Here is a 25,295-nt window from a genome sequence, read left to right as displayed (position 1 = left end):
ATACACTGATGACATCAATACTTACTTTACACAGACATCATACAAAGAACACAGATGAACAATTGTGCAGACACATACACAAGATACCATTGTAAAATTTATTACATAAAACAATTTCATACTTATTACATAAAACTTGACCTGAAGATGCACTGAAAGCACAGATCACTGAAAATGTAGTAATGTTATAAAAGAAAGATATAGCTGAGAAAATTGATTGTTGGTTACATTTGTAAACCACAATGACAACTAATTTACTTAACTGTCTAGCTTCTGAGGTATTCACTTATCTGCAATATAAAGATCTGCTGTCAGCTCTAGAAAAATCTTTTATGTGTTTTTTTTTTTTTTTATACTTTGACACATTTCTCAGACATTAAGGAAAAAACATCAAAGTAGAATGAAACTCAAAACAGGTTACAAATTTTCTGTTCTTTGTATGACAATTTCCCTGTCCCTGGTGATTTAAACTCAGTACTGGGCCATGCAGACAGTTTCCCTGTCCCTGGTGATTTAAACTCAGTACTGGGCCATGCAGACAGTTTCCCTGTCCCTGGTGATTTAACTCAGTACTGGGCCATGCAGACAATTTTCCTGGTGATTTAAACTCAGTACTGAGCCATGCAGACAGTTTCCCTGTCCCTGGTGATTTAAACTCAGTACTGGGCCATGCAGACAGTTTCCCTGTCCCTGGTGATTTAAACTCAGTACTGGGCCATGCAGACAGTTTCAAGCAGTCTTTTGCCCAGCGCACATAACTTCGCATGTTGTTGTTTTGTTGTCGTTTTTTTGTTGTTGTTGTTGCTGTTGTTGTCGTCATTGCCTAGTTCCTATTAGTAAAATTGCCTGTCTTTATTCAAACTAAGGATAGTACTGATTTTGAAGTGTGCTGTCTTCAAATATCTCTTGTAAATTCATTTCTTTCCCCAATGTGTTTCCTTTCTTCGATTTACTCTCTGTGAAACAAGTGGGTCAAAGTCAGTAGATGACACAATTTAAACAGATGAGCCAAATTCAACAGATGATTTGAATTAAGCAGATGGATCAAAGTCAGCAGATGACACAATTTAAACAGATGAGTCAAATATATACCACCCAGTCAAAAATGTCCACAAGTATAATTAACACCTCCCCACACTCTCCTGAGGTGGAAAGTGGAGGTAACTTTGATGGAGTTTTAATTAATCATCCTCTCATTACTTCATGAAATCAGCCTATATTTATCCCCAACTGACTTGCATCAACAGAAATTTCCCGTCTTGCTATGCCATGCTGGGATCTCTGGACAGAGAAAGAATTTCCTTTCTCGATGATTGTGATTTTGAGTAGATAGTTTTAGAGGCTGGGGGTAGGGGAGTCACACGAAAGAAAAATCCTTTATCAGGACTGCTGGGTGGCCACATCTTTTGCACTGTCAGCAGAAGTGGAACAGGTTGTGGACTTCTCTTGCAGAACTGGTGCATGCTCCTCACACTCTGGGGACGTTTCACTGGGTTTGGCACTCACAACTGGTTCTTTCAAAGCTGACGTTGGCTCTCCACCAGTACTGGACAGGACACCAGCTTCTACGGTCTTTGTGGACTCTTCTCCTGACACTGACGTCCGCTCCTCTTGTGCAGTGGACAGGTTTCTGGGCTCACTCGTGAGCTTCTCTTGTGACGCTGATACTTGGTCTGTAATTGTGCTGGACATGCCACCAGTGACAGTTGTCACCATGGGTTCTGGGCAGGCACTGGAAGTAACTGGCTCAGAGTTGGTTCCGGGTGTGGAGGTGCTGGTGGAGGCAGCTTGGTCACTGGCTGTTGTGGTAATCCCTGTGTCAGCTGGAGCTTCAGTCCCCGTCTTTTTCTGTCAGGACATCATCATTACACACTTAGCACCTTCATTCACATTTACAGGACAGCTGGCACTGAATGCAAAGGTTCATTTCTTTATGTCTGTATCTCCTCGTTCTGTATCTAAAGAGAGATCAATTACCAAGGAAGCTTGTGGTGTGGATTCAACATTATTTACAAGACATGTAGAATACAGCTCAGCTACAACTCTACAGTACTTTCCAGTAATGGATAGAGCCTAATCTTACATGCAAGTAATAATTTTTCCCCTCATCCAGCGGCTGTTGTCTGAAATGTTAAAATGGATGATTGGCCTTATTTCTCTCTATTCTTTATTTTTCAAAAATTTCTTGCTGTTTGTTAGCTACCACACCAATAAGCCTTGTTGTTAGCTGGGTTGTGTGTGTGAGCATGCATGCGTGTGTGTGTGGGTACACAGTTGAATGTGTAAATTTCAGTTCCTATAATAAATCTATGCTTGCAACCTTATCAATAAAACTATAGTAGTTTGGACAGGACAGGAATCCAGACCCCTGCCGTAGTCTGCACCAGTGGGTCACGGTTAAGTATTGTGTAATTAAAACTATGTTCAGAGTGTTTGTGGTCAAGGATTTCATGACCACTTAGCCATTTTCTTTCAGATTACCTGCTCTTTGTCCAGCCTGTTGAGCAAAGCCTTGGTTTTCCACCAGGTCCGGTCTTTTTCGTTCTCCCCGTCTGGAGGCACTTCCTGTGTGGGGTCAATCACGTCAAACTTGTGGTTCTGCAGCGTTCCTAACCACTGCAGCATGCTGGAAAACTGTTAAGGTCGATGAGATCGCAACATGGTGACGGCAAACTGTTAAGGTCGGTGAGATCGCAACATGGTGAGGGCAAAGTGTTAAGGTCGGTGAGATCGCAACATGGTGAGGGCAAAGTGTTAAGGTCGGTGAGATCGCAACATGATGAGGGCAAAGTGCTAAGGTCGGTGAGATCGCAACATGGCGAGGGAAAAGTGTTAAGGTCGGTGAGATCGCAACATGGTGAGGGCAAAGTGTTAAGGTCTGTGAGATCGCAACATGATGAAGGCAAAGTGCTAAGGTCAGTGAGATCGCAACATGGCGAGGGAAAAGTGTTAAGGTCGGTGAGATCGCAACATGGCGAGGGAAAAGTGTTAAGTTCGGTTGAGATTGCAACATGATGAGGGCAAAGTGCTAAGGTCGGTGAGATCGCAACATGGCGAGGGAAAAGTGTTAAGGTCAGTGAGATCGCAACATGGTGAGCAAAAAGTGTTAAGGTCGGTGAGATTGCAACACGGCGAGGGAAAAGTGTTAAGGTCGGTGAGATTGCAACATGGCAAGGGCAAAGTGTTAAGGTCGGTGAGATCGCAACATGGCGGGGGGAAAGTGTTAAGGTCGGCGAGATTGCAACATGGTGAGGGAAAAGTGTTAAGGTCAGTGAGATCGCAACATGGCGAGGGAAAAGTGTTAAGGTCGGTGAGATCGCAACATGGCGAGGGAAAAGTGTTAAGGTCGGTGAGATCGCAACATGGCGACGGCTGGCCCACTCAGGATTTAGTTGTTTCAGAGTCAGTCTTTCTAAGATACACATCCACATGTGCCAGACAAGAGATCTTTTTAATGAGCTATAATGGAACATGTGAAATGTGAAGATCAGGCAGCTTATGCCGCATTTTGTAAGATGTATCAAGGGCAGAAATTAATTTAAAAAGAAAAAAAAAAAGATGACACTGGTTCCTGACACTGCCAACTGTGAACACATGTGAAGCAATATTACTTGCTGAATCTGTTACATGTTTTTCCTTCATTATGTCACCAGCTGTCTGCTCATCTTGAAATATGTAATTAATGCAATGCAAAAAGTCAAAGTGAAAATGTAAGGGAAGGGAGATAACGAATGTTGTTCTGCATCTTTCAGAACAGGACTCTTGCAAATATTTAAGGCCTCTGAATGGTCAGCAGGTTGCTAACATTTTGTTTGTATCTTGGAAAGTCTGAAGATGCCCAGTCCCTCCGTATCACCTCCCCCTCCAACATTTTTGTTTGTTTCATTGTTGTTGTTTTGGTCATATTTTGTTGTTGTTTTGTTTTTAAGACATGTGGAGAAAGGGTAGAACAGGAAGAGAAGCCGTTGAGGTCAGACAGGCAGAAAGAAAGAGAGAAGGATGTTTGTAGACAAAGAGAGAGAGAGAAAGAGAGAGATTCAGATTCAGATTATTTATTTATTTAAGGCCATAGCCCCATATGAACAAGGGGTGATATAGATTTTGCAAATGTCACTAAAACTGTTTGCATCTGCACTACAGCTTTTGTGAGAAACAGAGAGAAAGAAAGAGAAAGACAGAGAGAAAAAGTGAGAAAGAGAGAAAGAGAAAGTGGCTGAGGAGAGAGAGAAACCAGCACCCCAGTGACAAAGACAGGAGGAACTGGCCACAGACCACACTGATGCACTGGTCCAAAAACACTCAAAGGATACACGCTTTCCTTCACTTCGGACGTGGCTATGTGTGACAGCACATGTTCTTCCCTGAACTGGTCTAGACTTTCCTGAAAAAAAGTCAATACAAAATGGAACCAGATATAATGTCAAAGTCATCTATTAAAAAAGAAAAAGGAAAAAAAAAGTACTTCAGTTGTTTTCTTCACACAGTCTAATTCCATGAACAAAACGACAACAGCTTCGGATGAATATCAATAGACTGCAATTGTGTGTGTGTGTGTGTGTGTGTGTGTGTGCATGTGTACGTGTGTGTGTGCACATACACAATACAATAATACACAATACACAAACTTTATTGTCTATACTTTGGTACTGAGATTTTCTTTTTGGCAGCAGCACATGTCTAACATAAGAAGAAAACAACAAACAAATAAAATGAATAGAAAATAAAAAGATAAATTAAATTGGCACCAAAGGAAATAGCTATATACAAATATACAGATTACTGAAATTTACGCGCCTCTCCATTTCAGTCAGCCAAGCCGCATTGCTCATCTCCCCCCCCCCCCCCCCACACACACACACCACGCACACATACACTATCTCTCTTCCTCTCTCTCTCTCTCTGTCTCTCTCTTCACAAAATATGCAATTACAAAGATCATAGTTCATTTAAAAATCAAGTACCACCAGAGTAAGACAAGAATTAAACCAAAAAGCAGCACTTCCATAGTTCACAAAAAAAAAAAAGAAAAAAAAGAGGCATCACAGAAGAACAACTTTCATTCATTCATACTAATCAAAAGCCCTAACACAACCATCCCCCCACCCCACAATATCCCACACTCCCCCTCCTTTGGAAAAATACCTACAGGCCTAAGCACAATCGCCCCCCCCCCCCAACCACCCCCACCCCCTACACACACACACCTTTCATCCTTCCATTAAAAAAAGAAAAAAAAAAAAAAGCAAAAAAATGAAGCGAGCATGCACACAAACATACTGCACATGAAGGGTGGAGCAATTACACAGGACCTGAAGAGAACTCACCTGATACTTGTTCCAGACCAGAGGTTCATGCATTCCGTCGTTACCAAACTTCTTGTTGTAGCCAGCAAAGAACAGCTGTAACAGAAACTCCAACAGTGAAAAAGCTTTCACCGTGTCAGTCCACTGGCAGAACATTGTCAGCTACATAATATGCACTGTTATCACTGATGCTGAGGAAGTGTATCTGTATTCATGTATTTTTCCACAAGGTCTCCTTTAGTTGTATACACTGTTATTTGTGTTGCAGACTCTCATACTGAATTGATTTTTTTTTTAAAAATCATCACAAGTGTGTGTGTGTGTGTGTGTGTGTGTGTGTGTGTGTATGTTGTGTGTGTGTGTTTGGGTGTGTGCTTGTGTGTGGCTGAGCATAACTGTATGTACAAAAACACCTGTTATCGCAAAGAAAACAAATAAAAGGAAATAAACAGCTAAAAACACACTGATTCATTCATAACTGATCAGCATGACAGAGACAAAAGAAAGCAGAATCCGCTGACCTCATGGAGAAAGAGCCCCAAGCCAGGAGCCTTGGGGATGTCCATTTTGTGAGGCCCCCACGACTTCTTCAAAACGTCCTCCCCACAAAACCCCCGCACAATGGCAATCATCAAGCCTGTTGTGGGCACACAATTGAACAATATCATTTACACCCTGAAAAATAGTTTCTGTCACATACACTGAACACAAAACATCCTGCAGAATAAAACTGAACATGACTCTATGACATCCAAAACCACATGTTGTTAGCTTACCGCTGCAGAAAAGAAAAAGATAGTATAGCAGGACAAAAACTGGATCTAACTTTACAACACAGCTTTAAAGACTCCAGTGCTCTTCTGACAATCCTAGAACACATCAGTTTCTAACACAAAGGAATGAGATAGAAAGACTTCACTAAAAAAGATCATGATCTCCAGGAAAACACTGGATATCTAAATAGATAAATAAGTCATTATGAAAATGGATGAGCAATCAAGTAAGTTGAGCAGAAGCAACTTGCAAAAATGCTAAAAATGCATTCATGTGAAAAGCCAGGTAAAATGTGAAACATTAACCTGTTAACTGCCTACATGACAGGTCAACCCATCACACTGTAGTTGTGGCCAACCGGTCATCAGACTTTCCTGAATTGTCCTTCAGCCAGAAGGAAAAACAGTCTTTACTTTTATCTAACCACAAAGAAGACTGTATTTCAATCATGAATAAACATGAACACAGTCCTAATATGGTTTATGGCATGACGTTTGGCTGAAAACTTTGACCAACTGCCACCTCAAGAAGCGGATGAGCACACACATGGCTGACGACACCAGTCTCAATGGTCAACTTCAAGCAAGAAAAGTGTGAATATGATCACCCAAATTAAATCGCAGACACTGAATGGACCTGAGTCTGATACATACAGCTGCATATCACGAGCTTGAAAATGTTGAAACAGTTTGTGTGCAATGTGTGGGAGGTGTGGTCAAGTAAGTGGGCAAAGGAAAGGTAAAATGCAAGTGCCATGAGAACATCAAAGCCAAAAGGAATGCCAAAGAGAACAAGTGAAATGGGAAGGAGACCAGTTGGAAGAGTGGGGATTTGCATAGGCAGATAGTAGTTTGCACAGGACAGGAATGTCAGACCCCTGCTGGAGTCTGCGCTAGTGGGTCACGGTTAAGTATGTGTAATTAAATTGGTTTTTTGTTGAAAAATTCATAATACAGCTATCTTTCATTTATCAAGAAACACAGAATAACATAGCTAAAATATACTTTGTTATTCAACCAGCTTAAAATCATAATCTACACATCCCATAATTTCAAAATTTATTTTAATAGAAAGCTCAGTCAATTTCCTTTTAGAAAAACATACAGCGTGTATACTTTTGACAAAGCAAAGTAGCTTGTAGAAATTCTTGTTAATTTATACCCATTTTCACTGAAAATTCCCTGGCAGAGGCCTTGCAGCAGGAGCTATATTTCCCTGCCAGTGAACAGGTTAACAGCACACCTCCCTACATTCTGCAAAGTACTGTGGGGGTGGAGAACACGGTGACTAACCAATCATCTTGCGGATGTGATGCAGCATGAAGCTCTGTCCCTTGACCGTCAGGATGACAAACTCCATGTCCTCCCTCACAAACGGTTCTCCACTCTGAAACCACACATACATACTGCTGACAGGCATTACTGATGTGCCAAATAAACCAAAATGTATGTTTTTCAATCTGCTACCGACTCCTACCCAGACTTCAGTGTACTGTGGGCTTAAATTAAAGTTTAAATGGGAAGACTGGGACCACATAGTTGAGCATCATCCACTTCACAGATGCGTCTTTGGATGTGTTGCTCAACTTTCCTGACCAACACTGCAAGCGTCTGTATCTCTCGGGCCTGGTAAACAACAGGATATGAAAGGACGCATAGAGTACTGCCTTGTTTCATAGTCCCAAACTTGAAATGGACTTCCATAGCAACATAATCATCATTATCATCCTTCATCATCATCAACAACAACATCAAAAAAAAAAAAAAAAAAAAAGTCAATTTCTATGGCCTTTCATGCCCTGCTCTCATGATGACCTCAGTTTCAATTTCCCTCTACTTCCAAGCTTGGGGTGAGTCCTGTCAAAGTATACAGAGTCAGCAGATTCATGGTGGACTGTTGTTGATGGTCTCCACTCTAGTGGGAAAGCTCACTCAGTCTGGCTCCACAACAAAACAATTATTGTCACCAGTAGGGGGCCTAGTAGGTGTGCTAAGTATATAAAATCAGAACAAGCACTACTAAAAACCACCGAAGTGACTCAGCAGCAGTGCAGGGTCTTGGAGTGAGTGATGTGGGAGTAATAGCACCATAACAGTGCAGATGATGGGGCAGTAACCCCACCCCAACACCCCTAATGTATGTGTGTGAGTGAGTATGTTTGTGTGTGCATGTGTGTGTTTGTGTGTACGCACATGCATGTGTGTGTGAGTGTGCATGTGTGCTTGCATGCTAATGTGTGTGTGTCTGGATGCATGCACAAGCATGCAAGCACTGTGTTACATTTCATTATTTGTGTTAATGAGTATGGGCATGCATGGGTCTGGGTATGCATAATGGTTCCATCTGAACACCGAATAATTACCAACCTCAAAGGAAATGATGTATCTTTTTGAGCTGGGATCATTTGGTTTTCTGCAAGTAGAAAGAAGCACACTGTTTAGGTACAAAAATGATCATGCTTCAGAAATTCATATTTTGTCAAAAAAAAAACAAAATAAAACCTTTAACAAATAAAGTAGTTGGAATCATGTTTTGTGTACGTAAATTTTCGACCTATAGGGCACTACTTTTAAAAAAAACTCGAATCCGACTCCTGCGTCTTATAGACTGTATACGCCCTACCTGTGTCTGAAAACTAAATTCTGACCACCTTGCCGGGCCACCTGACCAACAAATTCAATATATGACAGCACTGTTGATTACAATTAACACTCATGATCGAGCTGAACAGCAACACTTCAGTCTTACCACTGTTCAGTTTGACATGGTTCATGTTCACCATTGAATGAAATTGAAACCAAATCTCATACTATACCTAATTTCTACTGAAAGTGATCGTAGTTAACCCTTAGGACATGAAAAATGAGCGCTGTTGGTGTTGGGGATCAATTTATGGTGTGAAAGTAGAGAAATCAGAAGTGAACTGTAAGTTTTTTTCGAAAGCAGAATGCAAAGCAAAATGGCAGACGGGACTGAAAAGCAGGGCCAGCACACTGGATTCTGACTGAACAAACTAATGAACTGGGGCTTTACAACAGAGTACATTCCACTGAAGGCTGTAAAAATGTGTACAAAAAAAAGAGAAAGAAAGCAGATAACAGAGCAGACAGAGTAACAGAGCCCAGTCAACAAACAGATGAAAACAAGTCTGATTCTGATCCAGTTTCATGAAGATGACAGGACTACTCAGAAAACAACATCTGCTCATAGCAGAGACAAAATGGAGGACTTTCACTTTATGGCAGATGTGGCTTATTGGATGTGTGTGCCATATACTAGTTCAAAATAACCTTCTTCTTTAAACTCAGGGAGTACACCTTATCAGCTGCAGCACCTTGTATGCTGAAAATAACGGTAAATCATTTTTTGATTTCCCCCCCCACACCTCCCCCTTTCCTTTATTGCGCTTGATATTGGAATATACATTGTGTTGATACAAAATTACATTAATACAAATACACCCACTAGCTTATGTACATGGTTATAATTTTCAAACCTGTACAAACAAACAAGATACTGGTGTCTTCTCCAATTTACACCAACAACTACTTTTTGCAAACCTACTATTTACATAAATGGAGAAAAGTTACTATTGAATCCACCCCTTTGAATCTGATGTGCCCTCTCCTTTTCTTGTCTTCCATTCCATGGGCTGCAACTCCAGCATTCACTCCTATCTCTGACTGGGCTTTTGCATGTATGACTGTTTTCAACTAAACATTTAGGAAGCTATTCTTTGTTTACAGGATCGTCATGCTGGGTATGTTTGTGTTTCCATAATCCACCATTCACAGACATGGTATACATGATCCTTAACATGCAAATTTCATGTTCTGCATGTGTATATACACAAAGGGGGTTCAGGCAACAGCAGGTCTGCACTTATGTTGACATGGGAGATTTGAACATTCTCCACCTATGACCCACTAGAGCAGCAGAGGTTTGAACTTAGGACTCTAGGACAGAATGTCCAGAGCTCTAACCACTCAGCAATTGTGTACTGTACAATAAGATCTGCACTGACTGCGGCAGCACACTGTCTCACAATGACATTATTTGGATGGAGCAATGTCATCTGCAGTTAAAAAAACAAAGCATACATGTGCATCCAACATGGAAACAACGATACCCACCTCCCTGAAGTAAAGTTGTGGAAGTTGTGAGTGCCAACATATTTGCCAAGTACCTCGTTCACTCTCTGTAGGCTGCCATCTGTCAATAGGATAGAATGGAATGAAATAGAATAGAATAGAATAGAATATGTCTTTATTACCAAGTGTACCGGGGTCATGCAGGCTCGAGTCCAGGACAATGGTGAAACATCTGCTCCTTTTGCTGTCACAAATGGTGTCAAGCAAGGCTGCGTCCTGGCTCCAACGCTGTTCAGCCTCATGTTCTCTGCAATGCTTACTGATGCCTTCAGAGATGGCGATGTTGGAATCGGCCTAAAGTACCGAACAGATGGCAAGCTGTTTAACCTCAGAAGGCTTCAAGCAAAAACGAAGGTCATGACAGACATCATCAGAGACTTTTTGTTTGCTGATGATTGTGCCCTCAACGCTGGATCTGAAGCTGACATGCAACTCAGCGTCGACAAGTTTGCCACTGCCAGCAGGAACTTCGGCCTTACCATCAGCACGAGGAAAACTGAAGTTCTCCATCAGCCAGCCCCAGGGAAACCCTACGTTGAGCCCAACATCACAGTCAACGGTCAGAGACTCAGTGCGGTGGAGCGGTTCACATACCTTGGCAGCACACTGTCACGAAATGTGACAATCGACGATGAAGTGAACGTCAGGATTGCAAAAGCAAGCGCAGCTTTTGGTAGACTCAATGCAAATGTCTGGAACAGAAGAGGCATTAGTCTTGAGACCAAGCTAAAGGTCTACAGAGCAGTAGTTCTCCCCACACTACTGTACGCCTGCGAAACTTGGACAGTGTACCAACGACATGCCAAGAAGCTGAACCACTTCCACACAACATGCCTCAGGAAGCTACTGAACATCAAGTGGCAAGACAAGACCCCTGACACAGAGGTGCTCGCAAAAGCCACCCTTCCCAGCATCTTCACCATCCTGATGCAGTCCCAGCTTCGCTGGGCTGGACACGTGGCGCGCATGCCAGACCATCGGCTGCCCAAAAGGCTCTTCTATGGCGAGCTGCAACAAGGGAAGAGATCACACGGAGGTCAGAAGAAGCGCTTCAGAGATACTCTGAAAGTCTCTCTGAAAGCGTTTGATATCAACCCTGACTCCTGGGAGGAATCTGCAGTGGACCGTGACAAATGGCGCGCTGCTGTGCACAAAGGCGCCAGGTTGTGCGAGGCCAACAGGACTGCTGCAGCTGTTGAGAAGAGGCAGGCCAGAAAGTCACGGGCAAACAAGCTCCCTGACAATGATATGCCTGTCTTTGTCTGCCCCAACTGTCAGCGAACATTTCGTGCGCAGATTGGACTATTCAGCCATCTGCGCACTCACAGATAGATTCATGAGCATCCTTCCCCCCACCCCACCACCACCCTCCCCCCATCCCCCATCCCCCATCTGGATGACAACGATGGTCATCATCGATCTCGATGGACACACCATACTGGGGTCACAAGGAATATTGGGGGGGATAGTACATAACAAGATACAAACATAAATCGAATATCATACACAAACACAGATACAGTAGAAATTAGGATACATACAAGTGCATATCAATATAAAAACTTGTGCATACTCACACATGCACACACTGCACACACACACACACACAAACTCTCTCTCACACACACACACACACACGTTTGAACTGAAGCTGCATATTACATGCGGATGGGGCTGGTGACTAGATCTTCAGGTAGATAAAACAAATTCACACAAGCGCACACATTATTATGAACCACAGGAAATGGAGGAAGAAGAGTAAAAGAAAACAGTGCAAGGTGGATTTTGTTTTAACACTGGAAAAACCCACAAACATGACACACTAACAGCAGCACATGGACACTATGTCCCCTCAATCACATGCAGTAAAAGTACTAAATACCCTTTATTATATCTAGGATCTCATGGGGGTGTTCTATAATAAGGATATCTCCCTTCTCTGTCTCATTCAGTCATGCTCTATTTCAAATATTTCTGACATGTCCTGTGATCAGGATCTCATTTATTTGTTCTACATTATGGATATCACATATCTGTCCCATATTGAGGATGTGATTAAACCGTTCTGTACAGAGGATCTCACTCATGCCCTATATTCAGGATCTCACTAAAATGTATTATACTGGGGATCTCACAACAATGCCTTGCATTCAGCCTATCAGTGATAAATACAAATGGCTACCATCACCACGAGCAACGAACAACAGGCAATACAACCAAGTCCATAAACAACATACTGCTGGCATGAAAGACTGAAACTCACCTGGAAGTCTGTAATCCTTTGTGATAAACTGTAAATAAAATTATAGAAATTTGTCACATATAACACTACGTACATTGTGTCATTATACAGAAAAATATAGTTGAATATTGATTGATTTGGTGTGTGTGTGTGTGTGTGTGTGTGTGTGTGTGTGTGTGTGTGTGTGTTAATGTACTGCATTGCATTGTATTACTCTTTTGTAACAACAGATTTCTCTGTGTGAAATTCAGGCTGCTCTCCCCAGGGATAGTGCATCGCTACACTGAGAGCGCCACCCTTTTTTTTGTATTTTTTCTGCCTGCAATTTTTATTTGTTTTCCTATCAAAGTGGATTTTTCTACAGAATTTTGCCAGGGACAACCCTTTTGTTGCTGTGGGTTCTTTTACATGCACTAAGTGCATGCTGCACACGGGACCTCACTTTAATGCCTCATCTGAATGATTAGCATCCAGATCACCCCTCCAGGTCTAGTGGATGGGGAGAAAATACTGGTGACAGTGGGATTCAAACCAGTGTGCTCAGATTCTCTTGATTCCTAGGCAGACGTGTTACCACTAGGTGTGTGTGTAACATATAAAACAGATTGTCAGAAACAGAGAAAGCATCAATCTCTTTTCTTACAGTAATATGAACAACAAGCATGTGCATAAGAACTAGGTTGCAAGAAACCCAGATATGATCATCATCATCTCCACTGATATATAAATATATAAATATATATATATATATATATATATATATATATATAATGATAATTAAAAGAATATGATACAATTGTCCATTGCAAGACTAATTCTGGGAACTGAACATAATATGAGTTATCAAAATATAAGAAAAATTATCTGCTGTGTTTTCACTGCAGTTGTTCAATGCAGAAGTCTTTATACTCATCATATATATTGTAGCTGTGTTTTTAATATGGTTTCACATTCAGACTCAACATTAATTCAAGGTAAAATGAAAACCAGTCAAAAGCATACATATAGTCTGTGCATGTTCACAACAGATCATAAGCAAAGTTGGAGAAATAGCACCATGTCTTGAGTGAAATAGAACAGTTTCAGTTTCAGTTTCAGTAGCTCAAGGAGGCGTCACTGCGTTCGGACAAACCATATACGCTACACCACATCTGCCAAGCAGATGCCTGACCAGCAGCGTAACCCAACGCGCTTTGTCAGGCCTTGAGAAAAAAAACACAAAAAAACAAACAAACAAAAAAACCCAAAAAAACCCCCCAAAAACGGGGGTATAAATAATAGATAAGCTTACATAAATAAATAAATAAATAAATAAATGAATAATAATTATAATATAGAAAAAAGTAGTAGTAATTATAATAGTAATACTAATAAAATGCTAATAATGAAAAATAAATAAATAAATAAATAAGACAACAATGGTGATAAATAAGGGAATAAATGTAAAATATGAAGACATACATTCACACATACACCCACACATGCATAACAGAAATGCACCAAACATGCAGTTTCACAGATATGAAAGTACAGTCAAATACATATAAACGTACATGAGCTCCAACACACACACACACACACACATTACCTTGCACCTCCTCCACCCTCCTCCTCCACACACTCATTTCTAGTCTACGTATCGCAGCTTCCACGACACACACACACACACACACACAAACATACACTCACAGAGATGAACACTTACTTGTACAAGCACACACACATACGCCCATATCTCCCACGCCCAACCCCACACACATATATACAAAGATATATATATATATATATATATATATATATATATATATATATATATATATATACGTTCCAATATCCTGTTGCTCCCACAGTGTAGGCATGCATACACTCACATACCTCATCCTCTACCCCACCTCCCCCCGCACTCCCACCTCCCATCACACACACACGTACACAGATCTCTCCTGACACTTGTGTACACTTACACTCTCGCGCATTCATAAACGCACTCAAAAGCACAGACCCACACATCCACACAAACACACACATACACACACGCACAGAGGCTGCCAAGAGGGATGGGAAAAGATCTCTGATGCCAAGAACGTGGCGTCTAGTGTGTTGCTCAGTCTATTGTATTTGGAAAGGCCCACAGAGACTCTGTTCCGTTTTGAAGAAATTTGCGCAATGTTGGTTTGGAGATGATGCCGATATTTGTTTGATTTGCAAAGCATCGTGCTCTACCTTTCATGTTAGACTTGCGGCCGCTCCCTCTCTCTGCTTTTATTTCTTTGAGGCGATCGATGGTGTGATGGCCTTGTACCTGTTCTTTTTGGTATTCTTTGACTTTTCTGAGGATTTCCAATTTTCCTAGATGTAGGCCGCTCGTTGGTGTTGCGTTACCAGCAAGTCTGTCAGCTCGCTCATTTCCCTTAACACCTGCATGTCTCGGGCAGTATGACCATGTGAGTTTTTTAATCTGAAAGTTGCGCATTGCCTTATGCCACTCTGGGCTTCCCATTCCGTTTTCAATTTTCTGTATGAGGTTCATTGAGTCGGTTAGAATCATGGCATGTTGGTTTCCGGGCGTATGGATGGGCGATAGCCACTGGAGGGCATGTGTCGCAGCTTCAACTTCCATCGTTAGGCTGGAGGTTGTGACTTTGTAGGCAGCATTCTCTTCCCAAATTGTTTTTCCATTTTGTTTCGCAGTGAATCCCCAACCAGACTGGTCTTTGGTGACTGAGCCATCTGTGTATATGATGATGTCCTCTTCTTTACTGTTTTCTTCTATGAGTAGCTTCACTTCCGCATCTGTTTTGCCCTCTGGCCATTCCCGACAATGTCTTCCTAGAGTGGGTGAAATGACTGTGTTGAATAGATGGTTGAGGTTTTTGGGGTTTTTCTCCCATTCTTTTGTTTCTTTCAGGTCTTGTAGTCGGCATACTAGCTGGATTGTATCTTCTGCTTGTCCCATCCATGATCTTCCTCGTCCTAGACGGCTGCCTTTTGGTTCTTTGACTGCGTCATGCAGTGGGTTTTGAGGGTTTTCTAATGCTTTGAAGTAGGTCTTGACCTATCAAAACAGTTTCCACAATGGACAGGTGCCGGAGGACTGGACACACAGCTTCTTAAAACCCATACCAAAACCAGGAAAGGACCATCGTCAGGTAAGCGGCTACCGGATCCTAACCATGCAAAACATTGCTGGAAAGCTCATGGAACGCATGATAGCCAGGAAACTTGCAAGGGATCTTGAACACAGGCACATTCTCCCTTCAAATCAAGGTGGTTACAGAACAGGTAAGTCCACATGGGAAAATGCAGCTGCTTTTGCATATGAGGTGTATGAAGGATTTCAAAGAAAAGAAGAAACACTAGCAGTAGCAATTGACCTTGAAGATGCCTACAATAAAGTCCAGTTTGCGCACCTCATGGAGCTGCTACTAAGTTATGGAGTAAGTTTGACACTGACAAGATGGATAGCAGCAGCGCTTCAGGAAAGAACCGTCGTCCTACGCCTCGGAGATTGGATGTCTGCACCTTCTAAACTATCCATGGGACTGCCACAAGGGTCTCCGCTCTCTCCTGTCCTCTACAATGTCTACACGAAGGGCCTTGCAGACTTAAACAACAATGGAATCGCTCGGGTGCTCACCCTTGCGGATGATGGCCTGGTCTTCAAAACTTCGAAAGATGCTCAGGAAAGAACTAAAGCCGTCCAGAAACAACTAAACAATATTGCTCAATGGTGCAAAGACACAGGATCTTCCATCAATCCAGCGAAAGCCCAAACGTTGCTGTGCACCCTCAACAACAAAACCGCGAGCAAATCACCACCTTCTGTGTCATTCGATGGAATTCAAATTGAGAAAACTGAATGCCTACGCTACCTAGGAATACACTTCGACAGGATGCTGACCTTCAGAAAACATACGGAAAATACTGTTCTCAAATGCAAAAAGGGCCTTTCAGTCTTAAAAGCAATGGCAACCAAAGGAATTGAACAACGCCACCTCTTCCTGCTATACCAATCACTCGTCCTCAGTGTGATCGACTACGGACTTGGGCTAACAACACCGTCTCAAAACAACCTCCTAAAATTAGAAAGAGTACAAAATGAAGCTATGAGGCTGATCCTTGGAACAACAAAAGACACGCCCACAGAAACCATGCGATACCTGCTTGACCTTCCTTCAGTGCAGGCCAGAAACAAGTTAGAAATAGAACAATGTATATATACATATATCAAATAAAATAACCCCCCCTCCCCCAACCCCCCCTCCCCCCCAGATAACCTTTACAAAGCATACACACATAAAATTAAGCACACTAATAAATCAGAAAAGAGCCAAGAAAAGAACTATCAATGTTACAACCGTATCAATGAACATGGCTTGCGTAACTACCTTTTCCACAGGTGCAAAGGAGTAGGTGGGTAACATGTACTTGTATGTCCGTGCAGTGCAGTGGTTCTTGCTGTCAAACCCTTGCGTTGTTCGCACACAGCCTGTCAAACATGCAATATTTATGTGTGGACATAAACAAGTAAGGCAAAGGCACACAACAGTAAGCCAGTCATACTCAGCACAATCAGTCATGTGCATAGACAGAAATAGCACAGAGGAAAAAAACCTAGAAACCACCCGTGAAACAAAGAAAGAAGTGACTTGATATTGAAAAAAAACCCAAAAAAACCACTTCTGCAAATACTCGTCTGGGCAAATGTTTCCATCCTGCTAACTTCTAAACTAGTGTAATACACACGCTTCAACCCAGTACTCTTGCACAAAGTGAGAGAGACGAATAGAGGAGGAAGGGGTGGGGAATAGGGGAGATGGTAGAGGAACCTTTGCTTAGATGGGTGAATATTCAGAAAAATTTCACAATCATATTTTCCCCTTCATGCTGCCCCATCTTACCATCTGCCACACTGTCACACTGGTTGAATCCGCATGGCCCCCAGAATACAACCCCACCTGGACTATCTTACCTGATCCAGACTCATCATTTAAGAAAAGGCCAGCGTTTCAAATCTATACAACTGTTTTATAATCATTTTTTATAACCACTCATCTCACAGCAATGGCCAGTTTGCATCTTGTCCCCCCCTCTCTTAAAAAAAAGAAAAAAATAACAAAAAAACAGCAGCAGCAAGAAAAGGTTAGAAAATTTACGGAATAGAAAAGGGTCATTTTGGCTAAACAATGAGAAAGACTTGCCACCTGGACAGAACGATGCCTTCAGAAAAGACAGCACTGCATCCCCCTCCTTCCCACCCTCCCACCACAACACACACACACACACACACATACCCACACACACACTAACACACACACACAAACATATATAAATCTACCACCACCAGTTAAAAAGAATGACTCCATTCTGGTGACAAACAGAGTAAACTGAGCAAAGAAGACAGAAAACAACAATTCTTACCAATGACTCTGATCTCTGGGGGCAGGTGGCTGTTTATTTTTTCCGATACTCCTTCATGATACAACATGTGAACAAAACAACAACAAATAAGCCACATGTACATGCACATGGACACATCCTATTTTCAGTGTTTCTTTTTTTGTTTGCTTTTTTTTTTTTTTAAATATGCCTTGATATTGAAAAACAATAAAAGATTAGATATCAACTTCAAAACATATTGTAAGAGGGTTTCAGTTAAGATTTTTTTTTAAAATGCCAACAACAATAAAAACGATTTTGACCTTTTTCATTAAAAGCAAGTTTGTCCTAATAAATCAGAGAACCTGATACACAACTGTAACTGTCATCCTTTTACTGCTGAATTAAAATGTATTGCTGATATCCAGCAGTGGCCTACTATTTCATGATTTAATCAAGTTCTCACATTTCCTGCCAAAAAGATATAATATCAACTGAGAAGATATAAAATCTAGAAGCAACAGATGATATTATATTTTGTAATCGTGTTCTAGCTGCACAATTAAAACAAAAACAAAACAAAAAACAACACTAAAATACACACACACACACACACCATAATATCTAACTAGTAACTGCTACAATATGATAAGGACAAGACACTTATCTTCAGAGACAGGACATTGCCGACAGCTGACACATTCTTATCAGTTCGAGCAGCTCTCTGCAGAGACATCTAAAACAAAAACGGTGTATTCTTGTATCCAAACGCATGGTACAGAAAGCTTGATTTATCAACAATCTAACTAAAATCAAATCATAGCCAAGGTGACTGCAATAGAACCATTTCACAGCTGAACACCCATCAGCTCTCGTAAGAGAACATAAAATAATGCTAAAAGCTCCACGAAAACGAAGAGCAATTCTTCCACGTCTCGCTCAGTCAATGTAACATTTAAATTAAGTTTAAATCCTTGAACAAAACATAAAAACATCCAATTCAGTCCATGTCAATTTAAATCAAGTTAAAAAAAATGTTGATTTTCTTCCATTTAACTGACTCCAAAGGGTGCTTGGCTTCTTTCTGTGTCCTTTCTGTGTCCTCCACCGGGGGGTCAACTGTGTGGTCACAACCAAACCAAGCGATGGTTCTTTCATCCTTTGGAGACTCATAAGGCCAGCTGCTGAAAATGTCTCTGACACATGGAGCATTTCCCTGAAACCGGGTATCAACTGCTCCCTCCACCCCACCACCCATTCGTAAGAGAAAATCAAACCTGAACTTTGAGTATGAGAATGAGAACAAACTAGCACACAAATCAAATGACAATAAATAAGAAAACAAAGGCCAACAGCCATGCAGATGTGTATCAACTCCAATTCCAGCTACAAAAAATCACTTACATACACACACATACTCTCACTGACCACACACACACACACACCACGCATAAAACACATAATACCTTCTGTGGTGTGTCTGCATGGTCCTGAGGAATAAGTCCTGCAGCCACCAACGCCTTGATCATCTCACTCTCTATTGTCCTGAAGTCACCTTTCCTGCACACCCCACAGCATTCCTTATTCACCTGTAGTTTAGTGAACCTTGAACATCTCACTCTCTACTGTCCTGAAGTCACCTTTCCTGCACATCCCACAGCATTCCTCAGTCACCTGTAGTTTAGTGAACCTTGATCATCTCACTCTCTATTGTCCTGAAGTCACCTTTCCTGCACACCCCACAGCATTCCTTATTCACCTGTAGTTTAGTGAACCTTGAACATCTCACTCTCTATTGTCCTGAAGTCACCTTTCCTGCACATCCCACAGCATTCCTCAGTCACCTGTAGTTTAGCAAACCTTGAACATCTCACTCTCTATCACTCTAATGTCACCTTTCCTGCACACCCCACAGCATTCCTCATTCACCTGTAGTTTAGCAAACCTTGAACATATCACTCTCTATCACTCTAATGTCACCTTTCCTGCACACCCCACAGCATTCCTTATTCACCTGTAGTTTAGTGAACCTTGAACATCTCACTCTCTATTGTCCTGAAGTCACCTTTCCTGCACATCCTGCTTAATTCCTCATGAGATGTATACCACTATCACAACAAAAACAACAAAAAACACAAAAACAAACAAACAAAAACAAAAACATGACAACAACAAAAAAACAACCCCAAAAAACAACAACAAAAAACATAACAAGTATGAAAATAAACTGTTGAATATATAGATCTAGCCACATACATTTCTGCATAAATGCATTCTCACTCTCAGTTTCATTCATACAGTAACATGCACATACTCATACACACAAATCCATAACAGAATTAATATAAACTGCAATACATTTCCAGTTTAGACTTGTAAAACAAAACAAAAACACACACAATCTGTGAAGTCCAGTTTGTAAAATGGTCTGTCATTCAGGCACATAAAACCGGAAACAGATTCATATACAGTTATCAGAAAATGAGTGCAGTGGGTGTTACTTACATTTGAATCTGTATTCCATAATAACCAGCACCACAGTAAGCAATCAGCAGGGCCACTTTTCTTTTTCGGTCAGCACGACCCTGCATTGGAGCTTCTGGCTGCAGAAAAAAAAAAACTATGAAATAATTGTATTATGGGAAAGAGAAAGATAAGAAAAAGTAATCAATGTGAAGAAAATGGGAAACACTGACACACTAACACACAATCTACTTTATAAATAAAACAGAAAACAAGTTAACATGTTCACAGCAAACTGCAAGGTTTAGTGGCACCTCAGTCTGAGTTCTCGAGTTCTCTGTTTAGCATCAAGGTGAGTTACTGAGAATGACAGAAAGAAGTATTCAAGAAATCAGGCATCTTTTCAGTATATATGTGGTAAAGTACACTGTTTTTCAATCCCTCTGGTTTAAACTGAATTTCATTCAACAAAAAAGAATGCCAACACAACACAGACATTTAAATCTATTAACAACTTGAACAAGCGTAGCTTGAAGAGCGTTTAACACATACATACAATTTGTATATTACAATTTTTTTTCTACATTATCGGCAATGACAATTAAATTTGAGTATTTATATTTCACTTTCTTGTGCTATTTACCTGTGTTAACAACTAGATCAGTTGATAATTCATAACATGCGGTTATGCTTTCAGAAAGACATGCTCCAATATGAATACTGTGAAATGCTGTAACACTTAATAGTTACAATTTACTTAGTACATTGGTAGAACTCAGAACGGCATGAGGCTGAAGTATTGGTAAAGCAGATAAACAGATCACACAGAATATGTAACTAAAATTAGTGAAAGTAAAAAATTCCCTAGTAAACCTGCAAGCAATGCTTTTTCTTCAATCATCCATTCTTTTCCACAATTCACAGCCTTGCTAAAAATACTCTTTTGAATAGTGAAGAGTGATATTTCTGTGCCTAAACAGACCTGGAAACGAGTTTACTCTTGCTCATGAGAATGAGTTCATGCATGTCACTTGTATTTCTTTAAAATTAAATCATATAAGTCAGATATATACAAGTATATATTCTAAAGAAAAGCACATAATCTTTCTTTCACCTGTAATAAAATCCTCAAACAAAATAGTGGTATTAAGCATATACTGCATTTAAAAGAAAGCAAACTGTTGAAAGAATGCAATCTACACAACATGAACAAAATGAAAACATTTGTTCCACTTGTGCATTCAACATTCTTTTAATGTGTAACTTCTCAGATATATTTATGCAAAATTATCATCATGTTTGTTTTTTTTTCATACTGGAATATAATACCTTTTCACAGAATTTATTTTATTTTTGCATGTATTTCTTCTGGTTCATAAAATGATTATAATTCCTTAGTTGAAGAAAGGTGTAATATTTGTTGACAACTATACACAGTGAACTGTATTTTTCTGGAAACATATTTATGAAATTTCTAACTAACAAAAGGTTTTGTTCTAGTCTTCTTCTACACACCTGCACTTTCAACTTCTTGGCGGCAGGACAGGAAGAGTTATCATCATTCAAGGATCTCTTTTCACTGGCACCCTGAAACATAACAATGGACACTAAAGTAACCGTAAGTTATAAACATTAAGCGATAAACCATGATTGACCCTTAATGTCCAGCACAGGAACAAGTTCTTTTCTTTGCCCTGTTCACCAGATTCTTCAAGCTCTGTCAGGTGTATCAAACTACTAAAGCTGGAATTCCAAATCTGTACATACTACAAGACACCACCACAGTACCAAATGGCACCACCAAGACCGAAATACTACAAACAGTAACTTACTTTCTGAGTTTTTAATAATTTTGACATGGATTCATAAACTGAGGTTTCATGATGATACACCCCGTATCATTTTAGTGGCATTCTGATGCCATGGCAATGCCATGTTTATTTATTTATTTATTTATTTATCTGATTTGTTTTTTTTTTAACTCCAACTTAAGTCTGAAAATTACTCTGACACAAACTTTCAAAGCAATGTCTTTGGAAAAATGATGTTACACTTGCATTTACACATTCTCATGACTTTTTTGGGGAAAAAAGTATTGACACTGGGTGCATGATTTTATCTTTTAAAGCATGAACATACGTATGTCATGACCTAAAATAAGCTTTATTTTCATTATTTAAACTTCATGTTTATACACTTCTTTTATCACAAATATTCGCATTGAAATTAAAAAAATTAAAAAATCACTAGAAAAAGTAACAACAGCCACTACAATGTTACATTTAACCAGTTCAGTGCCAGAGAATTTTTTTTTGAGGATTCATGGGTAATATTAGAATAGAACAGAATAGAATATGCCTCTATTGCCAAGTGTACCGGGGTCACAAGGAATACTGGCATATTACATAACAAGTAAACAAGGTATGAACATAAATTATATTGAAAATCATACACAAACACAGATACAGTACAAATTAGGATACATACAACATTACAAGTGCATATCATATCAATATAAAAACTTGTGCATACTCACATAAGCACACACACTGCAAATACACACACACACACACACACACACACACTCACATGCATTCACGCATGCACACACACACACACACACACATGCACACAAACTCTCTCTCTCTCTCTCTCTCTCTCTCACACAGGTGGTGAAGGATAAGGCCCAGTGTGTCCAAAGACAGACCTACTGGATATATATACATCAACTTCATCATTGACCCACCAGATGAGGACAGTCCTTGCCAGTTTTCATAACAGGAGAGCTTCTGGTGATTCATCAAATACCTCAGAAAAGACAACACCAGAATGGCTTTACTGAAACTAGTGAAAGAAGGTGATCGGTACGTATACACGAAGACTTGAGCCGCATACCATCACCAGGAGGAGACCCTTTTCCATCAATATCTGACATCAGTGTTGATGAAACATGGGTACTAAAACTGCTAAAGAACATCAACTCGCACAATGCTGCTGGTCCTAACAGCATACCAGTCTTCTTTGTGCTGATAGTGAGGCAAAAGCTGTCACAGGCAGCAGAGAACTTGTCGACGCTGTGTCACATGTCAGCTTTGGAGGCAGCGTTGAGAGCACAGTCATCAGCAAACAGGAAGTTGTTGACGGTGTCTGTCCTCACCTTGGTTTTTGCTTGAAGCCTCGTGAGGTTGAAGAGTGAGCCATCTGTGTGGTACCTGATGCCAATGCCTACATCAGCGTCTCTGAAGGCATCTGTCAGCATGGCTGAAAACATGAGACTGAACAGGGTGGGGGCAAGAACACACCCTTGCTTGACTCCGTTGGAGACAGGGAATGGTTCTGAAGTCTCTCCGTTGTCTTGGACTCGGGCCAGCATCCCATCGTGTAGTTGCCGTATGATGGTGATGAACTTTCTGGGACATCCATACTTTGCCATGATTCTCCAAAGGCCATCTCTGCTAACAGTATCAAAGGCCTTGGTCAGATCGACACAGGTGGAGTAAAGGTCGGCATTCTGTTCCTGACACTTCTCCTGGAGCTGCCTGGCAGCAAACACCATGTCAATAGTCCCGCGTTCTTTCCGGAAGCCACACTGGCTCTCTGGCAGGAGACCTTGCTCAAGGTGCGCTATTGAGACGGTTGAGTAGCACTCTGGCCAGAGTCTTGCCTGCGACGGACAGCAGGGATATTCCACGATGGTTGTCACAGGCCTGACGATTTCCTTTGCGCTTGTTTAGGTGTATGATGGAAGCGTCTTTGAAGTCCTGTGGAACTGCCTCATGCTGCCAGATGAGCTGGAACAGCTGATGAAGCTTCTCAGTCAGCGCCATACCACCTTCTTTGTAGATATCAGCTGGAATGGAGTCTGAGCCAGGGGCTTTGCCATTGGATAGCAGACGGATAGCTTTCTGGGTCTCCTCCAAAGTTGGAATGGCATCCAACGACTGACTGACTGGCACCTGGTGGAGTCGGTCGATGGCTTCATCATTGATGGTGGAAGGGCGGTTCAGTACGCTGTCAAAGTGTTCAGCCCATCTCTCAAGGATCCCGTCCTTGTCAGTGATTAGGGTAGAACCATCAGCACTGAGGAGTGGAGCAGATCCGGAGGTGGTGGGACCGTAGACTTCTTTCAGGCCAGTTATAGAAGTTCTTCATGTCGTTCCTGTCTGCAAAGCCCTAGATCTCATCAGCTTTGTTGCTCAACCAGGGATCCTGCATCTGCCGCAGCTTCCGCTGGATGGTGCTGCGTGCGCTCTTCAGTGTCTTTCTTTGACTGTGACTTGGGATCTTCAATGTGGGCTCTGTAGGCTTGGTGTTTGTCTTCCAGCAGCTGCTTGATCTCAGTGCGGTTCTCATCAAACCAGTCTTTGTGCTTCCTGGCAGAAGGCCCAAGGCACTTCATGGCAGTGTTGTACACCGTCTTATGCAGTGCGCCCCATGCTGCCTCCACATTCTGGTTCTCCAGCACGGTGGACTCAAGGCGTTCCTCCAGGGTGTCAGCAAAGCTCTGCTTGATGTTGCCTAGCTAAGAAAGAGTTGGCACGCACGCACGCACACACACACACACACACACACACGCACGCACGCACGCACACACACACACACACACACACACACACACACACACACCACACTCACTCACTAATGTAATTAATCAACACGTATGTTTTACATGTATACTCATTATTGTACTTACTTCACTGGTGACAGCTTGTGAAACAGCGGTCTCTGCCATCATTAACTTTCGTATCTTTTTTGACACTGTGAACAGTACCCTCTTCAACATGAGGAAATCACTGCAAACTCATTACTTGAGACTTAAAAAACAAAGCAAAAAAACAACTATTGCAGTGTAACAGCAGGAAAGTCGTTACAAAGTTGTCGGTCAAGGCGTAATGGGTTGGCCTATAAGTTTAAAAAATTCACGACTCGTGGTGAAAAGTGACGGGAGCGGCCATATTGAAAGCAACAGAGTGATTCCCCTTG

At 41.2% G+C, this 25,295-nt stretch overlaps 1 protein-coding gene across 2 annotated transcripts; it reads right to left on the bottom strand.

Annotated features, from left to right (window-relative positions):
- Positions 1–84: 84 nt before the first annotated feature.
- LOC143298816 (pseudouridylate synthase 1 homolog) lies at positions 85–25,268 on the bottom strand. Of its 2 annotated transcripts, XR_013057437.1 has the most exons (17): positions 25,006–25,268; positions 21,828–21,899; positions 20,355–20,452; positions 19,316–19,409; positions 18,517–18,585; positions 17,892–17,958; positions 16,859–16,959; positions 12,492–12,519; positions 10,211–10,289; positions 8,444–8,489; positions 7,370–7,463; positions 5,825–5,940; positions 5,325–5,399; positions 4,311–4,381; positions 2,482–2,626; positions 567–1,848; positions 85–470 (listed from the first exon to the last, which is right to left on the bottom strand). XR_013057437.1 is itself a non-coding variant. In XM_076611807.1 (16 exons), exons 1-16 carry the CDS (start codon positions 25,093–25,095, stop codon positions 1,381–1,383), a joined length of 1,713 nt encoding a protein of 570 aa, XP_076467922.1. In that variant the 5' UTR covers positions 25,096–25,268; the 3' UTR covers positions 85–1,380. The 2 variants fall into 2 exon arrangements, 1 of the variants encoding a protein (XP_076467922.1); XM_076611807.1 differs by having other exon boundaries at positions 85–1,848.
- Positions 25,269–25,295: the final 27 nt, after the last annotated feature.

This window comes from Babylonia areolata, chromosome 2 (genome assembly GCF_041734735.1).
Source record: "Babylonia areolata isolate BAREFJ2019XMU chromosome 2, ASM4173473v1, whole genome shotgun sequence".
Lineage (NCBI taxonomy): Eukaryota > Metazoa > Mollusca > Gastropoda > Neogastropoda > Buccinidae > Babylonia > Babylonia areolata.
This window is presented reverse-complemented; position numbering and strand designations above follow the sequence as displayed.

What these genes read in the sequence shown, in the direction of transcription:
- LOC143298816 (XM_076611807.1), bottom strand. Translation starts at nt 25,095, where the DNA reads ATGTTGAAGAGGGTACTGTTCACAGTGTCAAAAAAGATACGAAAGTTA. An exon ending in TATGGAATACAGATTCAAAT is followed by an intron (nt 19,410 to 20,354) that starts GTAAGTAACACC and finishes TGGGGTGTGCAG; the next exon opens with GAAAGGTGACTTCAGGACAA. An exon ending in AAAGGATTACAGACTTCCAG is followed by an intron (nt 10,290 to 12,491) that starts GTGAGTTTCAGT and finishes TCCTATTGACAG; the next exon opens with ATGGCAGCCTACAGAGAGTG.